The sequence below is a fragment of the Aethalodelphis obliquidens genome, unplaced genomic scaffold (genome assembly GCF_003676395.1).
Source record: "Aethalodelphis obliquidens isolate GAN/ISIS:26980383/991018 unplaced genomic scaffold, ASM367639v1 scaffold12, whole genome shotgun sequence".
Lineage (NCBI taxonomy): Eukaryota > Metazoa > Chordata > Mammalia > Artiodactyla > Delphinidae > Aethalodelphis > Aethalodelphis obliquidens.
The window spans coordinates 21,108,846-21,132,723 of NW_020837956.1; the positions used below are offsets into that span (position 1 = coordinate 21,108,846).

At 52.3% G+C, this 23,878-nt stretch overlaps 1 protein-coding gene across 1 annotated transcript in view; it reads right to left on the bottom strand.

The window, feature by feature from the left end:
• The window catches only part of TOGARAM2 (TOG array regulator of axonemal microtubules 2), a 39,804-nt gene that overhangs the window by 6,196 nt on the left and 9,730 nt on the right, over nucleotides 1-23,878 (bottom strand). Inside the window, 13 exon segments of the mRNA XM_027113485.1 lie at nucleotides 5,727-5,943; nucleotides 7,017-7,209; nucleotides 9,112-9,148; nucleotides 9,151-9,205; nucleotides 9,602-9,719; nucleotides 14,311-14,469; nucleotides 16,432-16,667; nucleotides 17,450-17,555; nucleotides 18,223-18,376; nucleotides 20,529-20,564; nucleotides 20,567-20,692; nucleotides 20,919-21,096; nucleotides 23,522-23,688. Coding sequence (XP_026969286.1) covers nucleotides 5,727-5,943; nucleotides 7,017-7,209; nucleotides 9,112-9,148; nucleotides 9,151-9,205; nucleotides 9,602-9,719; nucleotides 14,311-14,469; nucleotides 16,432-16,667; nucleotides 17,450-17,555; nucleotides 18,223-18,376; nucleotides 20,529-20,564; nucleotides 20,567-20,692; nucleotides 20,919-21,096; nucleotides 23,522-23,688 — 1,782 coding nt within the window.

Consider the following 23,878-nt stretch of genomic DNA (forward strand, 5'->3'; position numbering starts at 1 on the left):
TCCATGGGAGGTGGGCAAACAGCAAACTGCATTCCTCAGGGATGCGGCTGTGGGCCTTCCTGCGCCTGGCTGGGAGGCGAGGTGCGTTACCACAGCAGCCCCAGCAAGTGTGTCCTGGACTTCCAGCCGCTGACCATCTCAAGGCCAGATTTCTCTTTGCAGGGGACAGAGGTTAGCAACCTGCCTAAGGAAGTCTTTCCAGGCAGGTTCCACCTTCTCTGAGCTCCTTCCATACCTCAGCACAGAGCCCCAGCATCCCCAGGGATGTACAAGCAAAGCTTTGTTTTTCCCATCAGGAAACCATTCTAGTTGAGAGCTAACTCCTACTTCCCTTGCTCTCCTGCTGAGACCCGTCAGAAATATAGAGCAGAAAATGTACCCATGTACATCTCTGCAGCTTGCAAAAGCTCCATCCGTAAGTCCAGAGTCTTTAAAATAATTTGCTCTGGGAGATAAAAGAGAGGCCAGACTCTAGAACATTTCAGTTCGCGAGAAGTGGTCTCAGGGTGTCCTGGTAAACCTGTAAATGTGTAAGAAGAGATTTCTATATCAGCATCACCTGCATTATTGTTTCCAGGTGCTTCTGTTTGTCCCACCCCCATCATCAGCCATGAGCTCACAAGGACTTCTCCCTCCTTGCTCTCCCCCATCAACACTCAGTCCAGGACACTCTACGGGTGCCGCTAGACCTCCCCTCTCCTGGCCACTGGCATGGCCTCCCAGAGCCTGAGAGAAGTGAAGAACCTGGGGGTTACTTGAAAATGCACATCCAGCAGACATCTGTGCCAGCCCATGCTCCCAGGCACACAACAGGTGCCCAATAAATGCTTATGGCGAACAAGGCAATGTTGAAGCAGAGACACTAAGTTGGCCCAAACGGGTCTATAAACCCCAGACACCACCCCGAGGAGCTGCCTCTCTGCCTCTGACTACTTCCATAGTGATGGCTCACCTTTCAGGTCACACCCACGTTTAATGAGACAGCAGCTAAGGGGGTGGACTCTGGGTCCAGATCACCTGGATCTTCCATGTTTTACTGTGTGACGTTGGACAAGTCACTTACCCTCTCTAAACCACAGTTTACCCGTCTGTAAAACAGGGATAATACTAGTACCTTCCTCATAGAACTGCTTAGGATAGGGCCTTGAGCAGATAATTACTATGCAAGTATCAGTTATTGTGGCTACTCTTACTATTATTACCTAAAATACTCTGAAAGCCCAGCAACCTTCATGGTAGGGCGTCCAATTAAGAGGCTGGAATCTAACTTTCAAAAACTTAAAAATCCTGCTCTGTTAGCCTAGCCCAGGGTTTTCATAGGCTTCTCTTCCACACCACAAGGAAGCCACACTGGCTTTGGTGCTGCCCACGCAAAGGGGCAAGCAAAGCCCTTCAATATAGAGAAAATAGCCACGGGCTGGCAAGCCAGACACCTTGGCCTCCCTGGACCTAGCCTCCCCTCCCCACAGTGGGGCTGAGGTCTAGCGGGCCTCTCACCTGTTCTATTCAGCCAAACCCCAAGGTCACTGAGCCACGTCATCCCCAGGCTGCCGGGAAGCCAGAGAAGAGCTTTTAAGAAAACATAAGAAGCATGCTACGTGGACAGTGGCAGCAAAGACACTGCAGTCAAACCGGGCTCCCAGCAATAAGCACAAGACTCAGTAAGTTATAATATGTCACACAGCCAAATTCTCCGTGGCCAGGAAAACTAGGTCTGTTCATTGCAGGAAAACTGGGAAAGATCCACTGAAACAGAAAACTACAGGCTATGCCGTAGCACGTGACGGAACTGGTAAAAGTGACTCAAGTGTGTCATTATATGTAATGCTCACGCCTGCTTCTTCTAAAGAAGGATGCAAATTTAAATGTGTAATATTATCATGACACTATACACAAAGATGCACAGAAAAAAATACCTAACATAAAAAACGCTAAATGTTAATAATGGTTTCTTTGAGGAGTTGGGACTGTAAGTTTTTTTCCTTCCGAAGGCTTCATATTTTTCACTTTCTCAATAATTAATAAGTACGACTTTTACAGTGGAGGAAAATAAAGTTTATATAAATATTATTTAAGTTAACTAGAAAGACTACGTAACAGCATGGGAAACTGGGTGGTATTAAATGAAAGGAGCAAAGTCAAAATTGTATTTACAGGGGCTTCCCTGGTGGCGCAGTGGTTAAGAATCCACCTGCCAATGCAGAGGACACGGGTTCGAGCCCTGGTCCAGGAAGATCACACATGCTGCAGAGCAACTAAGCCCGTGTGCCGCAACTACTGAGCCTGCGCTCTAGAGCCCATGAGCCACAACTACTGAGCCCGCATGCCACAACTACTGAAGCCCACGCACCTAGAGCCCGTGCTCCGCAACAAGAGAAGCCACCGCAATGAGAAGCCCGCGCACCGCAACGAAGAGTAGCCCCCTCCTCACCACAACTAGAGGAAGCCCACGCGCAGCAATGAAGACCCAATGCAGCCAAAAATAAATAAATAAGTAAATTTATTTTTAAAAAATAATAATAAAAAACTAAATGAAGTCAGAGCAAAAGAGCAGAAGTATTGTAGATCTGCAGCTGCCCATTTCTGAGTTTATCTGCTCCCTCCAGCACTGGCCAGGGGCTGCACTACATTGAGAGAACTTTTTCCGGTGTTCAGTCTAACCAGGAGTGCGGTGAGCTGTCAGCAGCCTGCTGCTTTAATTAGTGAAGTTTCTTCTGTAACTAACCCAGTAACAGAGCCCAAAGACAGAACCAGCCAGTCTGCTGAGGAACTGCCTTATCCCTGGAACAACTCCCCTGAAATCAGAGGGTCTCGGTGAAGAGTAGAAAGGGTGCCACTCCAGGCTCAGCCCCAGAGAGGCCTTAAGGCAGGCAGTGACAGAGGGCAGAGGTCAGGGAACAAGGCTCCCAACGTCTCCTTTTTTACTGTCCCCCAAAAGGGGACATGGGCAGAAATCCCACCTGTTCTGTCAACCAGCACATCACCGCCCCACTCACCCTAGGGAAAAGGAAGGGACTGGGAGAGACGTGGTGGCTGATGTGTCGATTTTGTCACCCAATTCCAGAATCAAGAGGTCACCTAAGAAGACCAACCTCCCAGTTTGGCTGTGCGATCTGGACTTTGTGCCAGAAGACGGCCTGCCTCACCTGTGTTCTTGACCTCCTTGGCCCCCGTTGAGCAGGAAATAAACAGTAACATGCTGTGACTTTCCACACATTTATTTCACAGCACTTCACAGCTCCTCTCCAGCCTGGAGCCCAGAATCCCTCCTGGGGCACGAAGAATCCGGCTTGGGAGAAAGCTCCCGCTGCTCGAAGGGCTCCACGCCACTTCCAGGAGGGGCCTCTGGGTGCTAAAGGTCGACTAGAGCTGCCTGGGCTCAGCCTGGGTGATATGGGAAGGAAGATGTACACCCTTCTCTCCTGTCACACCCGCCCCAGCCTCTGTGTCCACCACCTAGTCCCCTGGGACAGTGGGAAATTTCATTACTTGCATCCGTTTTTCCCTCTGCAGGCCAGGCCTAGACCATTCCAGGCAGAAGAGAACCATTCCCTGGGAGAGCTTGATTCCACCCCTGGTACTCCCTAACAGTGATGAATTCTCGTTGGCAACCTAATCCCTCCAGTTCTGACCTTCACGGATTTAGAAGCTGGATCCTTACGTCACAGTTAAGAACACTTCCAAAAGCAACGCTGCTGATTGGGTTGAGAGAGTATGGCTCACAGCAAAGCCCTTGACCACGCCTGCTCAAATGACCTGGAGCCAACACCCTGGACGTGACACTCCGGAGCCTTGTGCCAGGGGGTTAGTGGGCTCCATCCATCCCTTTGACCCCATTCCATTCCAGCCTAGCGCTGACCTAAGGATTAGAGAGAAGGGCAGTGCCCCTCTCACTTGCCTCCATTCTCCCGGCACCAAATCCTCCGGCTGATGGGCCAGAAGGAGCACCGTCAGCCCTCCCCAAGGAGACCCTGTCCCGGGAGGAAAGGAGAAGTATAGGCATCTTCCTGGTTGCTGCAACCTGCCTCAAGGTGTGGTCAAATCACAGAAGCAGGCCATCCCCAGGTCCCCTCTCCAGGGTGTCCAGCCCAAATGGAAACAGCAGGGCCCCACGTAGAGGGGATCCGAGTCTTGCGACAGTGTGAGACACCAGATTCTGCAGCCCAAAGTTCCAAGGCTCCAGCGTGCAGAAGGAGGCCGACTCAAAGGCAAAAAGGGGAAACTAAAACACCTGGAGGGGGAAGCGTTAAAAGCTCCTCTCGCCAGACAAGGGTGCTTAGCCTCTTCAAATAGCTAAAGCCTATTTTGTTTGATGCAGGTTTTCCCAATAAATATAGGGCCCGTGGTGATTTACCAAGAGCCTCGGTTGTTGGCAACGGCAATCTCACTTACCCAAAGCAGCGCCGAGAACAAGCCGTAATTTAGAGCTGGACTTATTTTGTTTGTTCTACAGCAACACACTGAGCAAATCATAAATTCCCTCTGAGATGAAGAGAGGAAATTGACAATATTTATGATCTCGAGAGGCGGAGAAGGGCCGGACCAGACCTTTGATTTGTCACTGAAACGTCTCCTGGAGGCTCCAGCCAAGGACACAGCTGCTGTCCCAGCCCCAGGGAGCTGCACTCAGGCCAGGGTGCAGTATGGGGAGGAGGGGTGGGTGCACCAGGCAGTGTTTCCAGCCGCACCACGGAGATGCTCGGCACGTCCTAGAGGCAGGACATTGCTCTGTGTTCATCGGGACATATGGCAACAAGCCAGCAGCGGTTCTCAGATCATACATTTCCTCCCAGCAAGGCAAGATTAGGTTGTGAAAACTCGTGGTTCTACTGGTCTGGACATACATCTATCATGTACTACGTTCTCACACACCGGAGGTTTCAAACTTGCACTTCAGTCTGTGTACTAGATACACAAATAGCACCGTCTAATCATCTACGAAAGGAATGGATAACAGAAGTATCAGCACCTAACGTTCAAGAACCAAGATGTGCTCCTGCAAAGCACATAAGGAACAGAGGAGCTCCTGCCTTTCCTGACGTCTCTCCCATAGCTCCCGCCTTTTTGTTCTTTTCATTCCTCCCCCAAGCCTCCACTCCACCCTCACTCTCCACCCCAAGCCCTGGCCCCAGTCTTCCTAAAAGGCAACCCTCATTCATTCCATGCTCAAAAAGCCAATGGGTCCCAGCTTGACTCCCATGTTAGACAACAAGGGTGGCCACCTTTGTCCTCTCCAACAGGCTTACCCTACTGTCTCACCAGCATCCTGCCTGGTCCCCATACAAGCCACATCCCCTGCTACCATCTCTACAACTGAAAAAATTTGACAACTCCTCCTAGCTCCTTCTTGGCAATCGTGATCTGTTTTCCCATCAGTGCCCTGTTGGCTCACTCACTGTGGTGCTGTGTGACCTGGGGTGAGTCATTTCCATCACCTGTACCACGAGGAGGCAAGACTAGATATTCTCCACATCTCCTCCACTTCTAACAGGTGGACGTCCCATGGAAAAGCCTGCCAACCAGGAACCTGGGAGGCCCTGGGCTGCCCACCCCTGCCCTACACAACCTCTGGGGAAATATTTGGCCTGAGAGCCAATCAATGCCTTTCACTGCTCTGCTGATTCCCAAGCAGGGAAGGTGGGAATGTCCAACCCTAACCCTACAGAGGGACAAGGGAGGGAGCCAGCTGCCTACCAGAGCCAAGCAGGGGCCGTGGGCAGGCTCACCCAGACTCTCAATCACTGCATCCAGCGCCGTCGCCGCAGCAGTGTAAATTCCTGAGTTCTTGGAGTTGAGGTTGTCTGCTACAGCAATGATGATGGAGAGCAGCACGGGCTGTAAGCTCTCTCTCAGGAGGGGCATCATCCTGGAGGGGGACTCCAGCGCCCACTGGTTCACTTTCTTGTTGGAATCCTGAAGCCTTAGGGTGAAAGCATCAAAGACCTGTTGAGGGAACAGAAACCAAGAGCCCATGGGAACCCAGTCTGGGCAGGAGTCCCACAGCCCAACTAACTGCCCTTGGAGGGTACTCCTCCTGCATCCCTGACAGGGACCATCCAGCCTGTGCCAGTACATTCCCAGTGACGAAGAAAAGCTCACCTCTCAAAGGGGAGGAGGACAAGAGGGGAAACGGCTGTACACTGAGTACTCGATGAGCGCAAAGGGTGTAGGGTGTAGAGCATCTTGTTAGGTACTCTGCACTCGCTCATGGAGTGATCTTAACGACCCATGAGGCACGTGTTCTCGTCCTCAGTTTACCATTAAAAAAAAAAAAAAAAAAGGGTTTCCCTGGTGGCTCAGTGGTTGGGAGTCCGCCTGCCGATGCAGGGGACACGGGTTCATGCCCCAGTCCGGGAGGATCCCACATGCCGCGGAGCGGCTGGGCCCGTGAGCCATGGCCGCTGGGCCTGCGCATCCTGAGCCTGTGCTCCGCAACGGGAGAGGACACAAAAGAGAGGGGCCCCCCGACCAAAAAAAAAAAAAAAAAAAACCACCAAAACAAAAACTGAGTCTGACAAAGGTTAAATGACTTGCCCAGATCACACAGCTAGTAAGAAACTTGAAGCCTGTGTCTTAACTACTCTTCTATGTAGAGTGTCAGCTGCCTCACTTCCGGAAGTAGCAGGCATCTGCCCTCATTTCCAGCCTGTGGAAGCCTGTGCTTACTCCGAGCCACATGTTCTGCCCCCAAAACCTCATGTGCGTAGCTGGATCAGGAGTCGCCCTTAGCTGCAGCATCCTGCACCTCGGCCCTCCTCCCTGTAAAACTGCTGGGAGGATGAAAGACACCCAGGACATCTCTGAGTGGTCCCAGCGCACCCAGCAGGAGGCGATGCCCTTGCCCAATTGGCCACTTCCAGAGAGTCTTATGGCATTACCGTGGCAATTGGATAGCGAGTGCTTGTCAGACTCCCTTTACCCTGAAGCGATGTCTGGCGCAATGTCCAACCCTGTCCCGAGTTTTCCAAAGTTGCACCCACCAGGGAAAGACAGGGCAGAGACGGGGCAGCACTCACCCGGACCAGGTTGGCGGTGATGAGCTCTGGCTTGGCCTTGCAGTGCTCAAGGAGCCGCCCCACGCCTTCCATCCGAGACTGGTACTCCTCAGCCTCCAGCAGCCGTGTCAGCTCCCGCAGCTGCTCCGCCATCTCCAAGCCACCCCGCGTGGAGGAGCGCAGCCCTGCCAGCTGCGGGCCACTGGAGCTGAGCCTACGTGGAAGGAGCGTCTGACCTGGGCAGCCCCAGGGGATGGACACATCTCCTGTCCCATGCACAAGCCCCAAAGACAGGTGGGGCTGAAACAAGAGTTTCACTTGCAACGCAGTCCATCCCAGCTTCCCCTCCACCTGCCGCTTGAGGACACAGGCCTTGGGAACTCTGGAAATGCTTTTTCCTCAGGGGGCAACAGTTGGGTTGCCTAGAGCTCTATCCCCTTATCAGGCAGCAGGGCTCTCTCTTCCTGCCTTTTTTTCCTCTTTTCAGAAGCTACGTTAAGAATGGGGTGAGGGGGACTTCCCTGGTGGCGCAGTGGTTAAGAATCCGCCTGCCAATGCAGGGGACACGGGTTCGAGCCCTGGTCCGGGAAGATCCCACATGCCGTGGAGCAACCAAGCCCGTGCGCCACAACTACTGAGCCTGCGCTCTAGAGTCTGCGAGCCACAACTACTGAAGCCTGTGCGCCTACAGCCTGTGCTCTGAAACAAGAGAAGCCACCACAATGAGAAGCCTGCGCCCCACAATGAAGAGTAGCCCCCGCTCACTGCAACTAGAGAAAGCCCGCGTGCAGCAGCGAAGACCCAATGCAGCAAAAATTAAATAAATGAATAAATAAATAAATTTTTTAAAAAAAGAAAAAAAGAATGGGGTGAGGGAGCTTGGACTGAGGGGGTGGAAATCCATGGAAGGATGACTGCACAATTTAACCTAAGAGTGGGGGAAGGTCTTACCAGGAGCCTGTATCCTGAGCCCTGGCTGCCTAGGCTCTGCTTACACTCCTCCGGAACTAGGGAAATGTTAAGAAGCTCTGTTGTCTTACATTGGGATCACATGACCATCATTTCCCCTGGCCTGTTTCAGCCAGCATGGGAGCCGCCTCACACAGAACTCCAATCGCCCACTGCCAACTCAGACCTGGGTCTCTGAGCTCATGCCCTACACCCGGGTCCCACCCGATAGAGCCCCACATCATTCTGACATTCATCCCTACATTCCACACTCTTTGCCTACTGAGTTCCAAGAGAAGTGTCAGACACTGAGAATAATGAGATGAGAGATGTGGACTTTGCCCTGAGGAGCTCACAGACCAATGGGAGACAGAGGACTGAAGGAGGGGGGCAACCGGCCCCACCGGAGGACGTGAGGGCAGAGAGCCAGAGAGAGCTTCTGGGAGAAGGTGACAGGTGAGCCACATCTTGTAGGATAAATAGGCACGTTCCGGTACAGACGGCGCAGCGCAGGGAAAGGCACAGGAGTGAGAGAGAACGCAGGGAACATGAGCTGAGAGAGCATGCATGGGAGACAGAGCAGGAAGCTTCTCTAGAAGAGGTGGGCAGGGGGCTTCCCCGGGGGCCCAGCTTAGGAGTCTACACATGTTCCTCCCGGGACATCGCAGAAGGGTCTTAAGTTTTGGGCACAGGAGTGACTGTCAGATTCCTGTTGGATTTCTAACCCCTCCTAATGCCCACCCTCTAGCCCCTTGGCCCATTCCTTCTCATCCGCCTTGATTCCACCTCTGCCTCTAAACTAGTCCCAGGCCGGCCACTCTGATGGGGAAAGGCCCTGCTGCTCTAAGTGAATGGAGAAACTCTGAGCTCACACAAAAAGGCTGACCAACAATGCATCCCACTTAAACTGCACCTACACGGCCAGGACTGCGGGAGCCCGTCTCTCCCAGCAGATGCTCCTGAGCCCAGCATCTGCTCTCCCCAAGATCTGGGTGAGGGAGCCCTGCCCATCAATTTACCCATGAGTCCTGCTGACCCAACTAGGTCTCAGTCACAGCCCAGATGCACACCCCTCCCCACAGGGCCACCACGGCGGGCCCGGGCCAAGCAGAACATCTCCATCAGCAGCCTTGGATGGGGCGCCCCAGGGAGACAAGAGCTACTGTACCCATCCTCGCCGGGCAGCCCATTCTCACACACCACAGACTCCTCGACACCTTGCGGCCTTTGGCAGATGGAAGTTCATCACCATCTTCTATTCCCTTGAAAAACACACACAGAACATGAACCAAAAGGGGTGGCCCTATGGGGAACAGCCAGACACTCCAGTCTAGACCAAAACAAGAGGAATAATCTGTTCCACCTGGGAGGGCACAGGGGAGTCTTCCAGAGCACTGGTAATCGGGTCACGGATCAAGATCCCCACTTAAAAGATGGAGGCAAAGAGGCCCAGGGAGGCTCAAGAGACACAGGCAGTGAGAGGCAGAAGCAGGTCTGAGCACCAGGAAGGAAATTCCACCCGTCAGGAGTTGTGGATGAAATCGAAGCCTCTGGAGTGCATGCCCCCCTCCTCTGACCAGCGTGAGGGCTGTGAGCTGCCGGGCTCAGCTCTGATTCCCGCCCCAGACCAGCTCACACCTCGCTGCCTGCTGACTCACCCACTGTTTAATAGCTGTCATGACCTTCTGCAAGTCGTGGGATGGGAGGGACTGCTTCAGAAATGCATCAAACCTTGTGTTTGACATTAAGATATTCACCATCTTCCGGCCATAAAACCTGCCATTGGAGAAAGAGCAGGATGAAAAACAACCACAGAAATGCAATATAAATTTGCTTTACATAATTCTTCTAATTGCAGTAAGAGAATTTTTAATACTTTTTCTCATTATGACAGTAATCCCCACCCAGTTAAGAACTAGATTCATGAAATAAACAACAATAATCTCATTGTCAAGAGAAAACCACTTAAATTTGTACATATTTTCTTATAGTCTTTTTTCCAAGCATATATACATTTTCAGTGATATCAGAATATATACGCAATATTTACCCAGCTTTTTTCACTTTACCATTAATCATCTTCCCACGTCATCCTCTTCAATGGCTAAATAGTATTCTGTTAGATGACTATACCAAAGTGTATTAACATTTTTCTAGCATGAGACATTTAGAAGTCTGAGGAAGTGTGCAGTGGGGCAGTATAGGGGGGAGTGGTCAACTCTATCTGATAAACAGTGGTGGGTAAGGGGGGGCATCAAGGAGGGCTTCACTGAAGAGGTGACCTTGGGTTGGGACTCAAAAGATGAGTAGGAGTTCACAAGTGGGATGGGATTAAGGAGTAAGTGGAGGAGGGAGACATCCCAGTGTCCATAAGACAGTCTGATAGGTCTACAGGTGTGTGGTTGGAGAATAGTCGGCGGGGACTGGACTCAGGGAGAGAATAGGCTAGAGAAGAAGATAGGACTCAATTTAGGGAGATGTGAAGGAGTTGGGCTTTAGGCTGCAGGCAATGGGAAGCTGAGAAATGATCAGATTTGCACTGAAGTCAAAATGTCTCAGGCAGCACTGTGGAGGACGGATCTTTGGGGACAAGGGTTAGGGCCAGGAGACCTGTTAGGAGGCCATTATAATAGTCCAGGCAAAAGATGATGAAGGCCTGACATAGGCAGGAGGGTGGGGGTAAGTAGGGACGATCAGATTCAAGAGCTGCTAAAGAAGATGAAATTGCAGGGCTTGGTAGGTGATTGGAGCGGAAGCCCAAAGCATCTAGAATTATCATACTTCACTCGACCTAAAACTCCACTGATTGTAAAATGCACCATTAATTTATTTTCCACTAAGGAAAAACAGAAAAAGAAGACACTGGTGATTTCCACTGCCTCCAGTGACACAGCCCCGTGTGCGAAGGCCATCCTTTTACATGCTATCTCAGAAACAGAAGTGACACTTTTGTGGGAAGTGTCCTTCCTTCCTTAGGTTGGATAAAGTACTTGTTGGTTGCTTTGTAAGAAACTGTGGAATTTGGGTCATTCTTTCAGTGATGAATATTTGCGTTAATATCGAATTTATGCCCCATCGCTCTATTTCCATGCCTTTTCTCATATACGATAACGCTTCATTTCAATGCCAAATAATAATGTAATATTTCTAAGACATTTTAAACGCGATTAAACCTAACAATTCTCCCCAGGGACTCCTTAAATAAATATAAAAGGCTAAGCAGCAAAGAAAGGCTCATAATGTAGTTCCTACGATGCAAACTGTAATTCAAACATTTATACAATGAGCAACAACGATCAGGTTTGCAACTGTATAGATAGTAAAGCCCAAGTCATAACTGCTGCCTGGCCACCAGCAGCTGTGAGATGCCTAGGATTCTAAGATATTAAAACGTGGAGGGGGAAAATGAAGTATGAAATTCCCCATTCTGTATCTAGATGACTTGGTAAATAATAGTGACTTTAATAAGAGAGGGAACACAGCCAGAGAAGCAGGCTTCAAGAGAAGGCAATGAGCTCATTTAGGGACAGTTTGCACTGACGATGACAGTGGGACGTCCCGGTGATGGGTCCTGTGGGGGCATCAGAGAGATGGGACAGATGCTCAAAGAAGGGCTGGCCTGGAGGGAGACACGGGGAAGCATCAGAGTTTGCCGTGGCTGGAGCCACAGGAAGTGACGGCACCTCTCAGAGAAGGCTGCAAGAGGGGGACGAAGACGAAGACACTCCTGCAGCCACGGGCATCGGGGTGCGGGCAGGCGGGGGAGAAAGGCACAGAGGAACCAGGAAAACTAGGGAATGTGGTACCATGCAAGCCGGAAGCATAGGGTTCCAAGAAGGAAAATGAAGTGCTGTCAACGCCATCCAGTGTGAGAGAGAGGGTCGGAACGGAGAGGGGTTTAGATCTGGAGAGATGTTGGATCTTAACGCCCATCCCCCCACCAACAATGAAGAACCAGCCAACCAAAACCTTCTACTTCCCTGACAATAGTCTTCCTGCCAGTAAATGGCACTATCATTCACCCAGTTGTTCAGTTTAAAAACCTCAGCATCATCTTTTGATTCCTCTTTGAAATCCTCAGCGCCCAACTGCTCTCAGCTATGCCTTCAAAATATACCCCACTCCACCCCTCCTCCCCCTGCTGCAGCCTCCGGCACCTCTTGCCGGGACTCCGGGGTAACCATCTGCCTGGCATCCCTTCTCCATCCTGGCCCCTCTCCCCCACCATCAATCCTCCAGTAAGTAGTCAGAGATGTTTTTTGTTTGTTGTTTTTTTTATAAATAATTTTTGTTTATGAGGTAACCAAAGGGAATATTTTCTAAAAAATGATAAAGCTGCCAAAATTGTGAATCATTCTTTCCCCAGATCAGATCACCCATCAGCTTGGAAACCAGGAGGAAAGCTTGCGGATCATTAAATCTGGTGCGTAGGGTAATATTTTCATGATTAGTCTCCCCTGAAATGTCCAATTTTTTTTTTTTAACTTTAGTCATCCAGCCCTTTCACTGGTCAGTGAGTCAAGGAAGGGATTTAACGATAGGTACTAGGGTTGAGGGGTCGTCTCTTCCTGACCTGGTTTTCAAAAACCTGGATCCTTAATGATATAGGAAGGGTTTGAGGCATATACAAATTATTTTGGAGAATACTGTAGTAAGACCAAAACTGTCTTGCTGCCCCCTCTAAGAAAGAGGACAGATAGAGGATAGTTCAACAGTAGTGGGTCCGATAAAGAGAATCTCTGCTATCTTCATGGGCTGATTCCTGGAGAGGTAGAAAGGAGAGGCAGAAAATCCCCAAACAGGATCCTGCAGAGACAGCAAGTTCCAAGTATAAAAAAGCTCTGTTTTTTCTAGGCCTTCTTCCTCTCCATCGAATTTCCCAAAGCCTAACATTATGTTGTAGGAAGAACAGAATAAAGAGATGTTTTTTGAATCAAAAGGCTAGCAAACCTATAAAGAAGCACTCAAACTTGTTAGTAATCAGGGAGGGGAAAAAAAGTATTCGGAAACAGCCATGAGCTAGAACTTTTCCCCATCAGATGGATAAAAATGTGAAATCCAGAAACTGCAATGTTGTAAGGATGTATTCGCCTCGGCACTCAGGAGGGAGGTGGAGGGGCTCCGCGTGCGTGAGGGCTCCCGGCGATGCCTGGGCGGCCTGAGTGAACACGGCCCTGACCTCACTCGCGCTCCGGGCAAATTCCCAAAGAGATCCTCCTGGGCTCTGTCAGGGGCCACTTACAAGGACTGAGGTACAGCACTGTGGGAGTGCACTGGGCAGGGTGGGAGGCATCCCGTGCGTCGCATCCCTCCAGGGGTGCACTGCACAGACATCCCACACGAAGGCACTGCCTCAGACACAACACAGAACGCAGTGTGGACGTGCCCTTGAGCTGTACCAAGCGTGCTGGGGGCCCTAGACATGGTGATAACACGCCATGAACCGGGGAGTGTGATTAACTGCACCCCAACACCAGGTTTTAAAGACAGTTAATCAGATCCTATCACTCTCCTGCTTAAAACCATCTAACACTGCCTCACACTCCTACTGAAAACATCCTCCATTGCTTCCGGTCACACCCAAACGGGAATCCCAGCTCCTGACCAGGGCCTGTGAGGCCCCCACCCCGGGCCTGGCCTTGCCCTCTCGTCTCATCGCCTGCCACTCCCCTCACTCACGGTGCTCCACAAAGCCTCGCCTTTCTCTTCATTAAACAGCAAGCTTATCCCACCCGGGAGCCTCTGTACTATCTTCCTTTGCTGTGACTCTTGCACCCCAGACCCTCCAAGAGCTGGGTCCCACTAGCCCATCAGTTCTCCACTCAAATGTCACTCCTTAGAAAGATTTCCCCTGACTCTCAATCTAAAGTAGCCCTGACCCCGTTCTCTACTACCTCTTGTTTTACCCCTTATCTGTGTCTAAAATTGTCGTAATTATTTACTTGCTTATTACCCAACTAGGAGGTAATCTCCAAGACAGCAGGGGCCTAATTTTTCTTATTCACAGTCATATTCATAGTAATGAAAAGAATGCTTATCAAATATCTCTTGAAAAATTGAATGAATGGATGGCCTCATAGAGAATGGAGCTGGGCTGGGACAGGAACTAGAGCAAGATTGCAACGGCTGGAGAGGGAGTGGAAGGTGAGAAAGGGGAGCCGGGGTGGGGGCGGGTAGTGGCCATTCCCTGAGCGGGCCCGGCTGTGGCGGTGTGGAGAGGTGGGACAACAGCTGCAGGGAAAGGACACAGCTTCGTCCACCGGCTGTCCTTCCGAGTGGCCCCGGGGAAGCTGAGCTACTTGGGCCTGGGCCCTCGAGGCTGGCTGGTTGCCTTGTCTGCCCTGGGCTGGCCCTGGCCCCGCATTACCTGGTGTCCTGGTTGGAGTCCTGGGCCAGCCTCACCGGGTGGTGCACCAGCACGTCTGTGCTCTCTCTGGTGCCTGAGAGAAGCCTCTCGGCGCCTATCTGCTCCAGGACGACCGAGAGGTGCTCGGCAGTGCACTTCCAGACTAAGGGGTTTCGGTGGCTGAAAGGAAACACAATCACGGACAAGGGCCCAGCCAAGGGATGCGGTGTGTGGGTCCCCAGCCTGGCACACACGGACCTACAGCTGTGCATCCATGTTTCAGGCCGCAGTGGGCTCCAAATTTGGTCCCGAGCAGACTAAAGGGAATCTTCAAGGAAAGAGCAGACCTTCCTGACACTGGAACTAAGGATGATGACAGGGTGGACTGAGCACGTGAAGACACGTGACGTCACCAGACGCACTGTGTGCCTGCCATCCCCGTTCCTTCCTGAGCTCCTGTCCTCCCTTTGCCTAAATGATGCACTTCCCCACATTTTCTCCACTTAGAATAACCTACTTGTGCCTTCTGAGGTCTCCAGGCAGAAGTAGTGCTCCCTGGGGGTGGCAGTGTCCTTGTCCCCTGGGAAGTACAGGGGTACCCGCATGGCTTCCTCTCAGTCAAATCCCCCATGCCCCACTGGTGCCAGGCACATGCCAACCCTTCAGCGCTTCGTGGGAGCTTCCTGCACATTCACTGAGCTGAACTGAGACGGGGCCGGGGGGATAGGAGGCTGATGGATGATTTTAGGGAGAACCTGAAATCTTACAGGAGGAACCCATCAGGATGTCACCTCTTTATTTCTCACCCCATTCAATGTGGATTCAATGTGCCCACAGTCCATGAGGTGACACTGGCCCTGGGGTCCGTCCCAGTGGAACACAAAGGGAGGCTTCTGGGCTCTCCCTACTCAGTTTTGTCCAGGGACCAGCATCATTAGCACCTGAATCAGAATCAGCATTTTAGCCAGACCCCCGGGCATTCAATGCACAGCCCTGTACCAGGCTCCCCTGGTCCTTGCGGACAACCGTCAACTGTCTCAGTTTGCTGCGAGCACAGCCTCCCTGCCAGGCACCATACTGAGCACCTTCAAACCAGCGTCACCTCAACTCTGTAAGCTACTCCTGTCATCATCTTGCAGGGGAGGAAGCGGCAGCATGGGGAGGAATCCAGAGCTAAGTACAATTCATTTCTCCCGAGTTAACAGGAGCCACGGAGGGCATTCAGCAGATGCGAGGTGGAGGCAGCCGCTGCTCTACGTGCTCTTTCCTGAATCAATTCCTTTACTCCTCACAACAGTATTAGCAGTGGGTTGGCCAAAAAGTTCATTCGGGTTTTGCCCTACGATGTTACGGCAAAGCCCGAACGAACTTTTTGGCCAACCCAGTATTATCCCCCTTTTACAGATGAGGAAACCAAGGCATGGGGAAGTTTAGTAACAATCCAGGATGTGAGCCCAGGCAACATGGCTCGGGGGTCTGTAGGCAAAGGCCTCTTGGCTGCTCCAACACGCCCTGGGTTCTACCCAATAGGCCACCCTGCATAAGGGTCGGTGTCGTAACTGGCTTGCTGGGGTTGAGAGCTGTTTCACCCTGTGGGAGAAAGGGCTTGGGAAATGCTTCTGGTTTTGCCACTGTGTTTGGTTTTTACATGAAGAGAAAGCAGATCTGGCTGTAGAAAGGCTCCAGTGGCTGCCAGCCCCCTCCTCCACCCCAGAAGGCCAAGCGGTACCAGCTGGAGGAGGTCTTGTGCCTTGTTCTCCTCGTGGCCCAGATTTCATCAGAAGGAAGCACCCCTCCCCTGAGACAGTGGCAGGGGCTCCTCAGGCACAGGCCAAAGGTGCCTCTGCCGGCCCGTCTCTGGGGACATTACCACAGCCACTACAGGCTCCCCAGGGTTGAGCAGACAATAGCACCTGTCCCTTCCCAGCTGGGACCCGGGGCTGCACTGAGCTCCCCTCGTTACCCACAGGCTGGTCCAGGAGAGGTGGGAGAGAAGCCCACCAGGGAACAGGGGTCTTCCTCGCCCAGGAAAGTACGTGAGGTGCCTGCCCCATCTCCCTGCTCCTCCCCCACCCCAGCGCCTCTCCCCTTTGAGTCACGTTCCCAGGCCACTGCCCTCCCAGACAACAGGCCCCCGCATACTAGATGCCCGCCGAGATGAGGGCCACCAGGGAGCGGGTGGGGGTCACGTGCTGCACCATGGCCCCCAGGGACCGGCTGGCCGCCCTCTGGATGAACTTGCTGGTGTTCCCCATCTTCTGGAGCAGGCAGCGGGCGATCTCTTCAGACTCCTGGTCCATATTCTTCTTCAAGGCCAGGAAAAGTTCTCCCAGGGTGCTGATGGCCAGGTGGGACACCTTGGAGCGGAGGTTGGTGACCTTGGAGAGAGATGGGAGGGGGACCCTGCCAGGCTGCTGGGCCCTGCCAAGGGCTCCAGCACATACGAAGAAGGAACCCTGCACCACCCTCCCGCAGACTTCACCCTCACCCGGGCCTAGGCCTCGCCAGGCTAGAAACAGAAACCCTGCAGCTGCTCTGGGCAAAACAGTCCCGTTTTAAAGAAACACTGTTACTGTTACTATCATCATAATTATCAATTCTATTATTATCATTATCATCTGAAATTTGTGCAACACTTAGTCTTGAAAACACAATTATTTAATTGGACCTTCACAGGCCCCCCACTGGAACAGTCTATTCCCAAGGGCATGGGTCATGGGCTCCACTTGTGATACGATACATCTTACTGCCCCTCTGAGCCCAGCCTAGGCCAAGCTCTAGCCCCATAGGAGAAAGAATTTGGGAAATGTTACAACTGCCCAGAAGTTAGAGATCTGGCCCAGAACACTCGATCCCTCCTGAGGCGTCCTAAGTACAGAGGACAATGCAGGGCTGTGACAAATGGGCACATAAGATGCTGATTGTTTCAATACCCAGAGATTAGAAATAAGGGAACTCCAGGCCTCAGCTTTCCAATCTGAGAAATGGGTGGCTAGCTCCTGCTTCAGTGGCTGAGGGCTGAGAAATAGGCAGGGATGCCCATGTTGCAGGGAGCCGTGGGCCCCTCCGTGGCTGCTGTGTGACCCACACTGAGCAACACCACCAGGGAAGGGGGATTGGCTGGGGTCAAGCGGAGTACACAGGACACAGGAGGCCTCACCTCTCCAGTCACGGCCAAGGACACGTCGTGCAGCCTCCCAGCGAGGACCTCCGAGTGACAGGCCGCCAGGCGCTGGATGCTCACCAGGCCCTTCTCCTTCATCTGCCTGAGAAGCAAGTCCAGGCCCTGTCACAGGCAGTGGGCATGGGAGGAGCCCCCTCCCTCTGCAGACCAGGGCATGCCCATCACCAGCACCTCCACCGCAGTGCGGAGGGATTCAATGGCCTCAGCGGCAGGGTGTCCTGGTGTAACCCCTAGGCTGAAATCCTAACCGTCCCGTGCACGCCATTCTACGGGGCCCGGGGCCCATCCCCACCCAGGATGGAAGCCCACCCCAGAGCCCGGGCCTATGCCAGACACAAAGCCAGCACCTGCAAGAGAAGGCACTGGCACGCGAGGACTGAAGACGAGGAGGCCTTCCTGCAAAGGTTCTGGACCCCAAGTCATCGCTCTGCTCGCAACTAAGACTGTGTGTGGGAGGAACACGGGAGCAGAATGAACTCGACTTAGAAAAATGAAGGGCTGTGACCTTCCTCAGGCCCCCATGACAGCGCCACGGAGTCAGATCGTACTTTCTAGGGCTGGCTCTGGTGCACCACAGAGCAGTGCACGGGGCAGGCGCAGGCGGCCAGACCCACAGGCACTCCCCCTCACGCCTCCTCCTGGGGACAATGCTTCCTTCTGATGAAATCTGGGCCACGAGGAGAGCCACGAGGGCCTGCAGTGGGGGAGGCGGGGGGGCGGCGGCCGGAGCACAGGGAGTGTTTCCTCACCAGTCGCTGCGGTCCAGGCACTGCAGGGCATCCACCAGCCCCAGCTCCGTGTTCGAGAAAGGCCTTAGCTCCTTAAAAGCCCGAAGGTCCATCTCCTCCTCCTCTTCTTCCCACTCAGGAGACCCCAAAGTAAGCACCGCAGGTAAGGAGTGAGCTGCACTCACAGAGAAGGAAAGGAGCAGGCGAGTGTTACCCAGAGGACCCGCGACCCGCACAGCGCCGAGCCCACCTTAGGGGGGCACGCAGGGAGAAGGGAGCCGCGAGGGTGAGAAGCCAGGGCCTAGGCTGCACTCCCTGGGGAGCCACAGAGACCACCGAACTCCTACCCCTGGTTGACAGTTTCTACCCCTACCATTGCCCATCTGATTATTATAAACAAGCTGGCCTGTGATAGGCTCTTGATGTCATGTGACCAAGCCCACCACGCTGGTGACACACCCAGAATCCCGCCCTGTCTGTGGCTCGAGGTGAGGCCAGCAAGTCTGTCAAGGAATGACTCCCCTGCTCTCACCTCATCCCCACCCAGGAGCCCGTGTTACGGCTTCTCCTCCTCCTTCCCTCCGACTCTCCATCCTTTTGTGAAGCCACCCAAGACAGGGAAGCGGCCCAAAGGCAGACGGCGGGAGGAAGCAGGAGACAGAGAAGGCACCGACGAGACGATTAGCTGACACTTGAGTGGTCAAGATGTGGCCACACTTGCAGGGACTGACAATAAGCAGGGATGTTGTTTAAAAATCAGATCATGTTTTCTAGGCTGTCCTTCCTTGGGGACAGATGTCAGAATCATAAAATTCTAGAACAGGAAGGACGTTTGGAGGTTTCCATCCAGTCCAATGCTCCAATCAGAGAGCTGAGGCACCAGAAGCCCACAGAGGCTGGGGACGCCCACAGTGCCTCAGTTCCTCCATCAACAGAGCCTGAACTGGAATCCAGAGCTCTCACTTCCTGCCTAGTTCTCTTCAGAGGTTCGTCTTTACGTGACTTTCCCTATGGCCTATCTAGGAGGTCCTGAGTAAATCTGAATCGGGGCAGTCCTTTATTTAAAACCAAGAAAAAAAAGAACTCGTTCCTGGATTCTCCTCTCAGCTTTGCCATTGGATCAAGATTCATTTGCCAAAGATTCATTAGCCATAGTCCCTATGGGCCACCATCACCTTGAGAGACCTTGGGTGACCTTGAGTCTCTGTTGTCTATAAAATGAGTGGCTTAGGTTAGATAGCTCAACATTTCCCAAGTGTCAACCGTTCAGTTACCGATTTCATGATTTTTTTGCTATATCTCGAAATTACTTTTACTTTATTTATATGGTACTTTTCTTCAAATCAACCCACTTTTCAAATCCTAAATAAGTTTATTTTAAAGGGAAGTTTATGTCACTACCATAATTGGTAAATGATTAGTTGTCATGGTATACGATAAATATGGACAGTAAAAGAACATTATAAACTCAAGCTGCAAAAGGACAGTCAGCGTCTGATGTCTCAAGCTGGGAGAAGGATCTCTTTGTTTAAAAAGGAGATTCACAAGTCTTAGAGAGGTGCTAAAAACTAGCACCAGATTAAGACTTTCTACTTGATGGAATCAAAAGGATAGAAAGAGAATAGAAAAGGGAGGTCAGTCAATATTATTTCTAGCACAAAAATGATGCTCTATTCTACCAACAATGTCCACATTTAAAGAAACTCTGAACCAGGTTGGTTGTTTTCAAATGTTCTTTACTAGCAAAATCTTTTCAAATGAAATCCTGCATGGAGCCCCAGTATTCAAAAAGGGGAGACAAAATAGACACTCCTCTGGTAGAAAGGGGACAGGGCCTCCCCTTGTCCCTTGGCACCTTCCTGAGTGTCCCCATAGAACCTTCAGGTCCTCAGATCCCAGTCTGTCACCAGCCCTGTCCAGCCCTGACATTTTATGAGGCAACAAGCAAGAACCCAGGGTCTTCCCAGAACCCTTTTTTCCTCTTCCTGGTGTTTCCAGCTACTCCCATGGAGGCTGCTTCCAGCATCTGTGGTCCCGGTGCACTGGTGAGTCCTCTAGGACATGTCACGCAGGCTGGGCACACCTGTCCAGCCATCCACGATTCCCGTTACAACGCCCTGGGTCCCCAGCCTGGCTCCCAGATACTTCTGACTTCCAGACACTGTTCCTGTCTCTGGCAAGGTGACCACCCCAGGCTGCCCCCTCCTCCGACATGGGCAACTGGCAGAAGCAGAGCAGCAGAAGTCACCCTTGCCACACCCCAAAGCACCCCAAGACAGCGTAGCGAGGGGGACACGTGCCCCCCAGCCAGTTGGTCTAGGTCCTGCCTGAAGCACGGCGGGCAAAGCTGAGTTCCTGCTTCTGACAGGGATGCTGGGCAGTGAGGCCCTGTCGGCCCGCTTCCTCAGGACGACGCCAGTGTTGTTTCTGCAGGGGCTGCTCAGCCCAGTGGGCACAGAGAGGGTCCCACTGCCCCGGAGGGTAAGGAGGCCTGTGGAGGCAGAGGAAGTCCGAGGACAGAGCTGGTCCTGCCTGTCCCCCGGCCCCAGAGTCCCCCTTTGGAAATGGGCCCGTCAGTGAGCTACAAGACAGCAGACATGGCTCCCTGTCCAGTCTCAGGACGGAGAGGGTGGGAGGCGTGGACAGCCTCTCTTTTGGCCCAGGTGTTGGCCAAGAAGCCTCCCCAGCCTGAGGAGGCCTTCCCAAGCACCCAGTACCTTCCTTCATCAAGGTCCTCCGGGAGCCCAGGCTCTGGGAAGCGAGCTCCCTCCCCCTCTCCCTCTCCGGCTCCTTCACTCTCCGGGCCAACTCCATCTCCTTCATCTGCTTCAGCCGCATCTTCTCCTGGGCAGACCTGGCAATGGTGACCTGGATCCGGTACAAGATCAAGGCAAACTCCATCACCTTGGGGACCCAAGTGTGCTTCTATACCATTCATTCCATCATCAGGAATGTGAGTGGCTCCTGTGTGCTGATTGCTGTTCTGAGAATGAACAAAAGGTCAAAGGCCTTGCTCCCCATGAGCCACATGGAGTGGGGAGATGACAGCAAACAGACAGCCTCTAGTATCAGGCAACATGCACCGGAAGGCAAGTAAGGGACACAGAGTGATGGGGCTTCTGTTTCGGGTAGGGAGACCCAGGGGGACTCCCAGAGGCGGTGAAATTGAAGCAGAGACATAAATGAAATGAAGCAGGGAGCAGGCCCTGAGGCTGAGGTGCGCTGGGCGTGGCTGGGAGTCCTGAGGCAGGAGCGCCCTGAGTCAGAGGAGAGGCAGGACACAGGTGGGGCCGGAGGGATGGGGCCGGAGTCACAGCGCACTGGGCCCTGTGGTCCATGGTGGGCACTTGGGCTTTTCCTCCGCAGGACACAGCAAGCCACTGGAGGTTCTGAGCAGAAGAGTGATGTGATCTGATTCTTTTTTTTTCTTTTTCTTTGGCTGGATGGGGGGTATTCTCTAAGTGTTGTTTTTAATAACTTTTTATTTTGAAATAATTTAAGACTCACGAGAAGTTGCAAAAATAGAACAAGGGGTTCCCATGAGGTGGGACTTGGACTAGGATAGCAGGAATGAAGATGGCAGAATGGCTAGATTCTGGACATGTTTCAAAAGTAGAGCCCACAGCTTTGGCTGATATATGAGGTGTGGGATGAGAGAGAAAGACAGAAGGCAGGGATGGGCCCAAGATATGGGGCCGGAGCAGCTGGAAGGCTGGAGTTGCCTTTTACTGCCATTCATGGAGAGGGGACACGGGGAAAAAGAGGTTTTGCAAGGGTAAGAGTTCAACAGTTAAGCCTTGGACGAGGTAAGTTTGAGATATAATTAGAGACTTAAATGGAGACATCGAGTATCAGTTCTATATAAACATAGTCATATAATTTAAGAGCTACTGGAGATTGGGGAAAGTCTGGGCTGGACAGGGAGACTTGGGAGTCCTCAGCATAGAGGTGGTACCTAATGCCATGGGCTGGATCAAATCACAGGGGCCCGTATAAATAGGTAAGACGCTAGAGGTCTGATCCCTGGGGGCTCCAGTACGTAGAGGTCAGGAAGACAAGAAGGCGGCAGCAAAGAAGGACCAGGAAGGAGCTAATTTTGATGTAGTCAGACAAGCAAGAAAGAAGCCATCCCTCATCTCCGTCCCTCAGTGGGGAATTCAAGAAGGATGAGCCACAAAAGCTGGCCATGGGTCAAGCTGGAAGAGCACTGAGATGTGTTGCACATGGGAAGGTGGCCTCATTGATGCCTCAATGGGGGCAGTTTCAACGGGGCTGGCGGGGACTAAGCCCCGCTGGCCTGCACTCAGGAGAGGACGAGTAGAGACACAAGGCAATATTTTTCTTTGGTTTGGTTTGGTTTTAAGATGAGAGAGGAAACAGAGAGCTAGGATGCTGGTGGGAATGATCCCATTTCAAGGAGAACATTGTTGATGCAGGAGAAGGACAAGTGTTAGAGCTGGAATATTAGATGGATTGAGCTAGAACAGTAGGAGAAGGTGGTGAGTGAGTGGGGTGCTTGAGGTTGAGAAGTGACGGTGGTGAAGTTGTTTGCAGTGCCAACGTCTACAGTATGACCATGGGAGTGAGCGGCTAAGGTGGGGTGGAGGATGAGATCATTTCATGGCCCTGAATTGTTCTTCCTTTGTCTCACGGTCCGTCACCCTCGCTGGAGTGGGAGGATGTGGTGCCTGGACCTTACCAGCATCACTGGATCCCATAGTATATGCATACAGCAGGCTTTCAGGGTATGTTTATTGCACTCTTATATCTCTGTTTCAAATGATGACCATAACAGTGACTCTCCACGTTTCACTAAATTCATCCAGACGAGAATCTGGATGAATCATCTGGATCAAGGTCACCTTAGAAGTCCAAGGTATTTGTCAGCCTGTCAGGCACAGGCCTTTGGCTGATCTGCCTCTGAGTCAGCTGCCTCTGGGTTGCTATTTTGGGTGTTGGTTCAAATTACTAGGCTTGGTTCACCTAAGCCCCTCTGCACTCTCCCCCACATCCTACTTGCTTCTGAACCATGTGTGACCTCCTTCTGCCCTTCCTTCTTCCGTCATCCCCACCCCTCATTTCCCCACTGTACTCTTCCCTTCACCTCCATCCTTCTCCTCTCTTCTTTCTCTTCTTCTCTCCAGCCTTCACCCCAAACCCATCTATAGGTTCTGGCCTCAAGTACTAGGGGCAGCTGCCTCGGGGCTCTTCCTTGCTTTCCTCAAGCTGGTCCCACACTTACATATTTCAGAAACATGTTTGTGTTCAGCCAGTGGTCCACTCTGACCCCAGCTTCCTCTTCCCCTCGCTTTCCAGGTACCTTGGTGCCACTCTCCTTCTGGTCCTCTTCTTTTAGCAAGGGCTGGGTTTCTTTGGTGTGGCTGAAGGAGAAGGCTGTCAGAATAGGAGCAGACTGAGAGGAAGGCAGGGCAGGCTTCTCAGGGGCAGCAGACCTGTCTCTGATGGGCAGGACCAAAGGTTTTGGCTCTGAGGAGTAGAGAACAAGAACGGAGCTGAGGACGCCCAGCACCCAGGAGCAGCAGCCATCCCTTTGGGGCTGAGGCTCTATGGCCCTGTGGTTGGTGTGACATTTTCCTGCCTAAGCCCCTCACCCTCGGTTCTTCTGCCCAATGCTTCCTTGCTGGAGAAAGACACAGGTTAAATTTACTCTACAGGG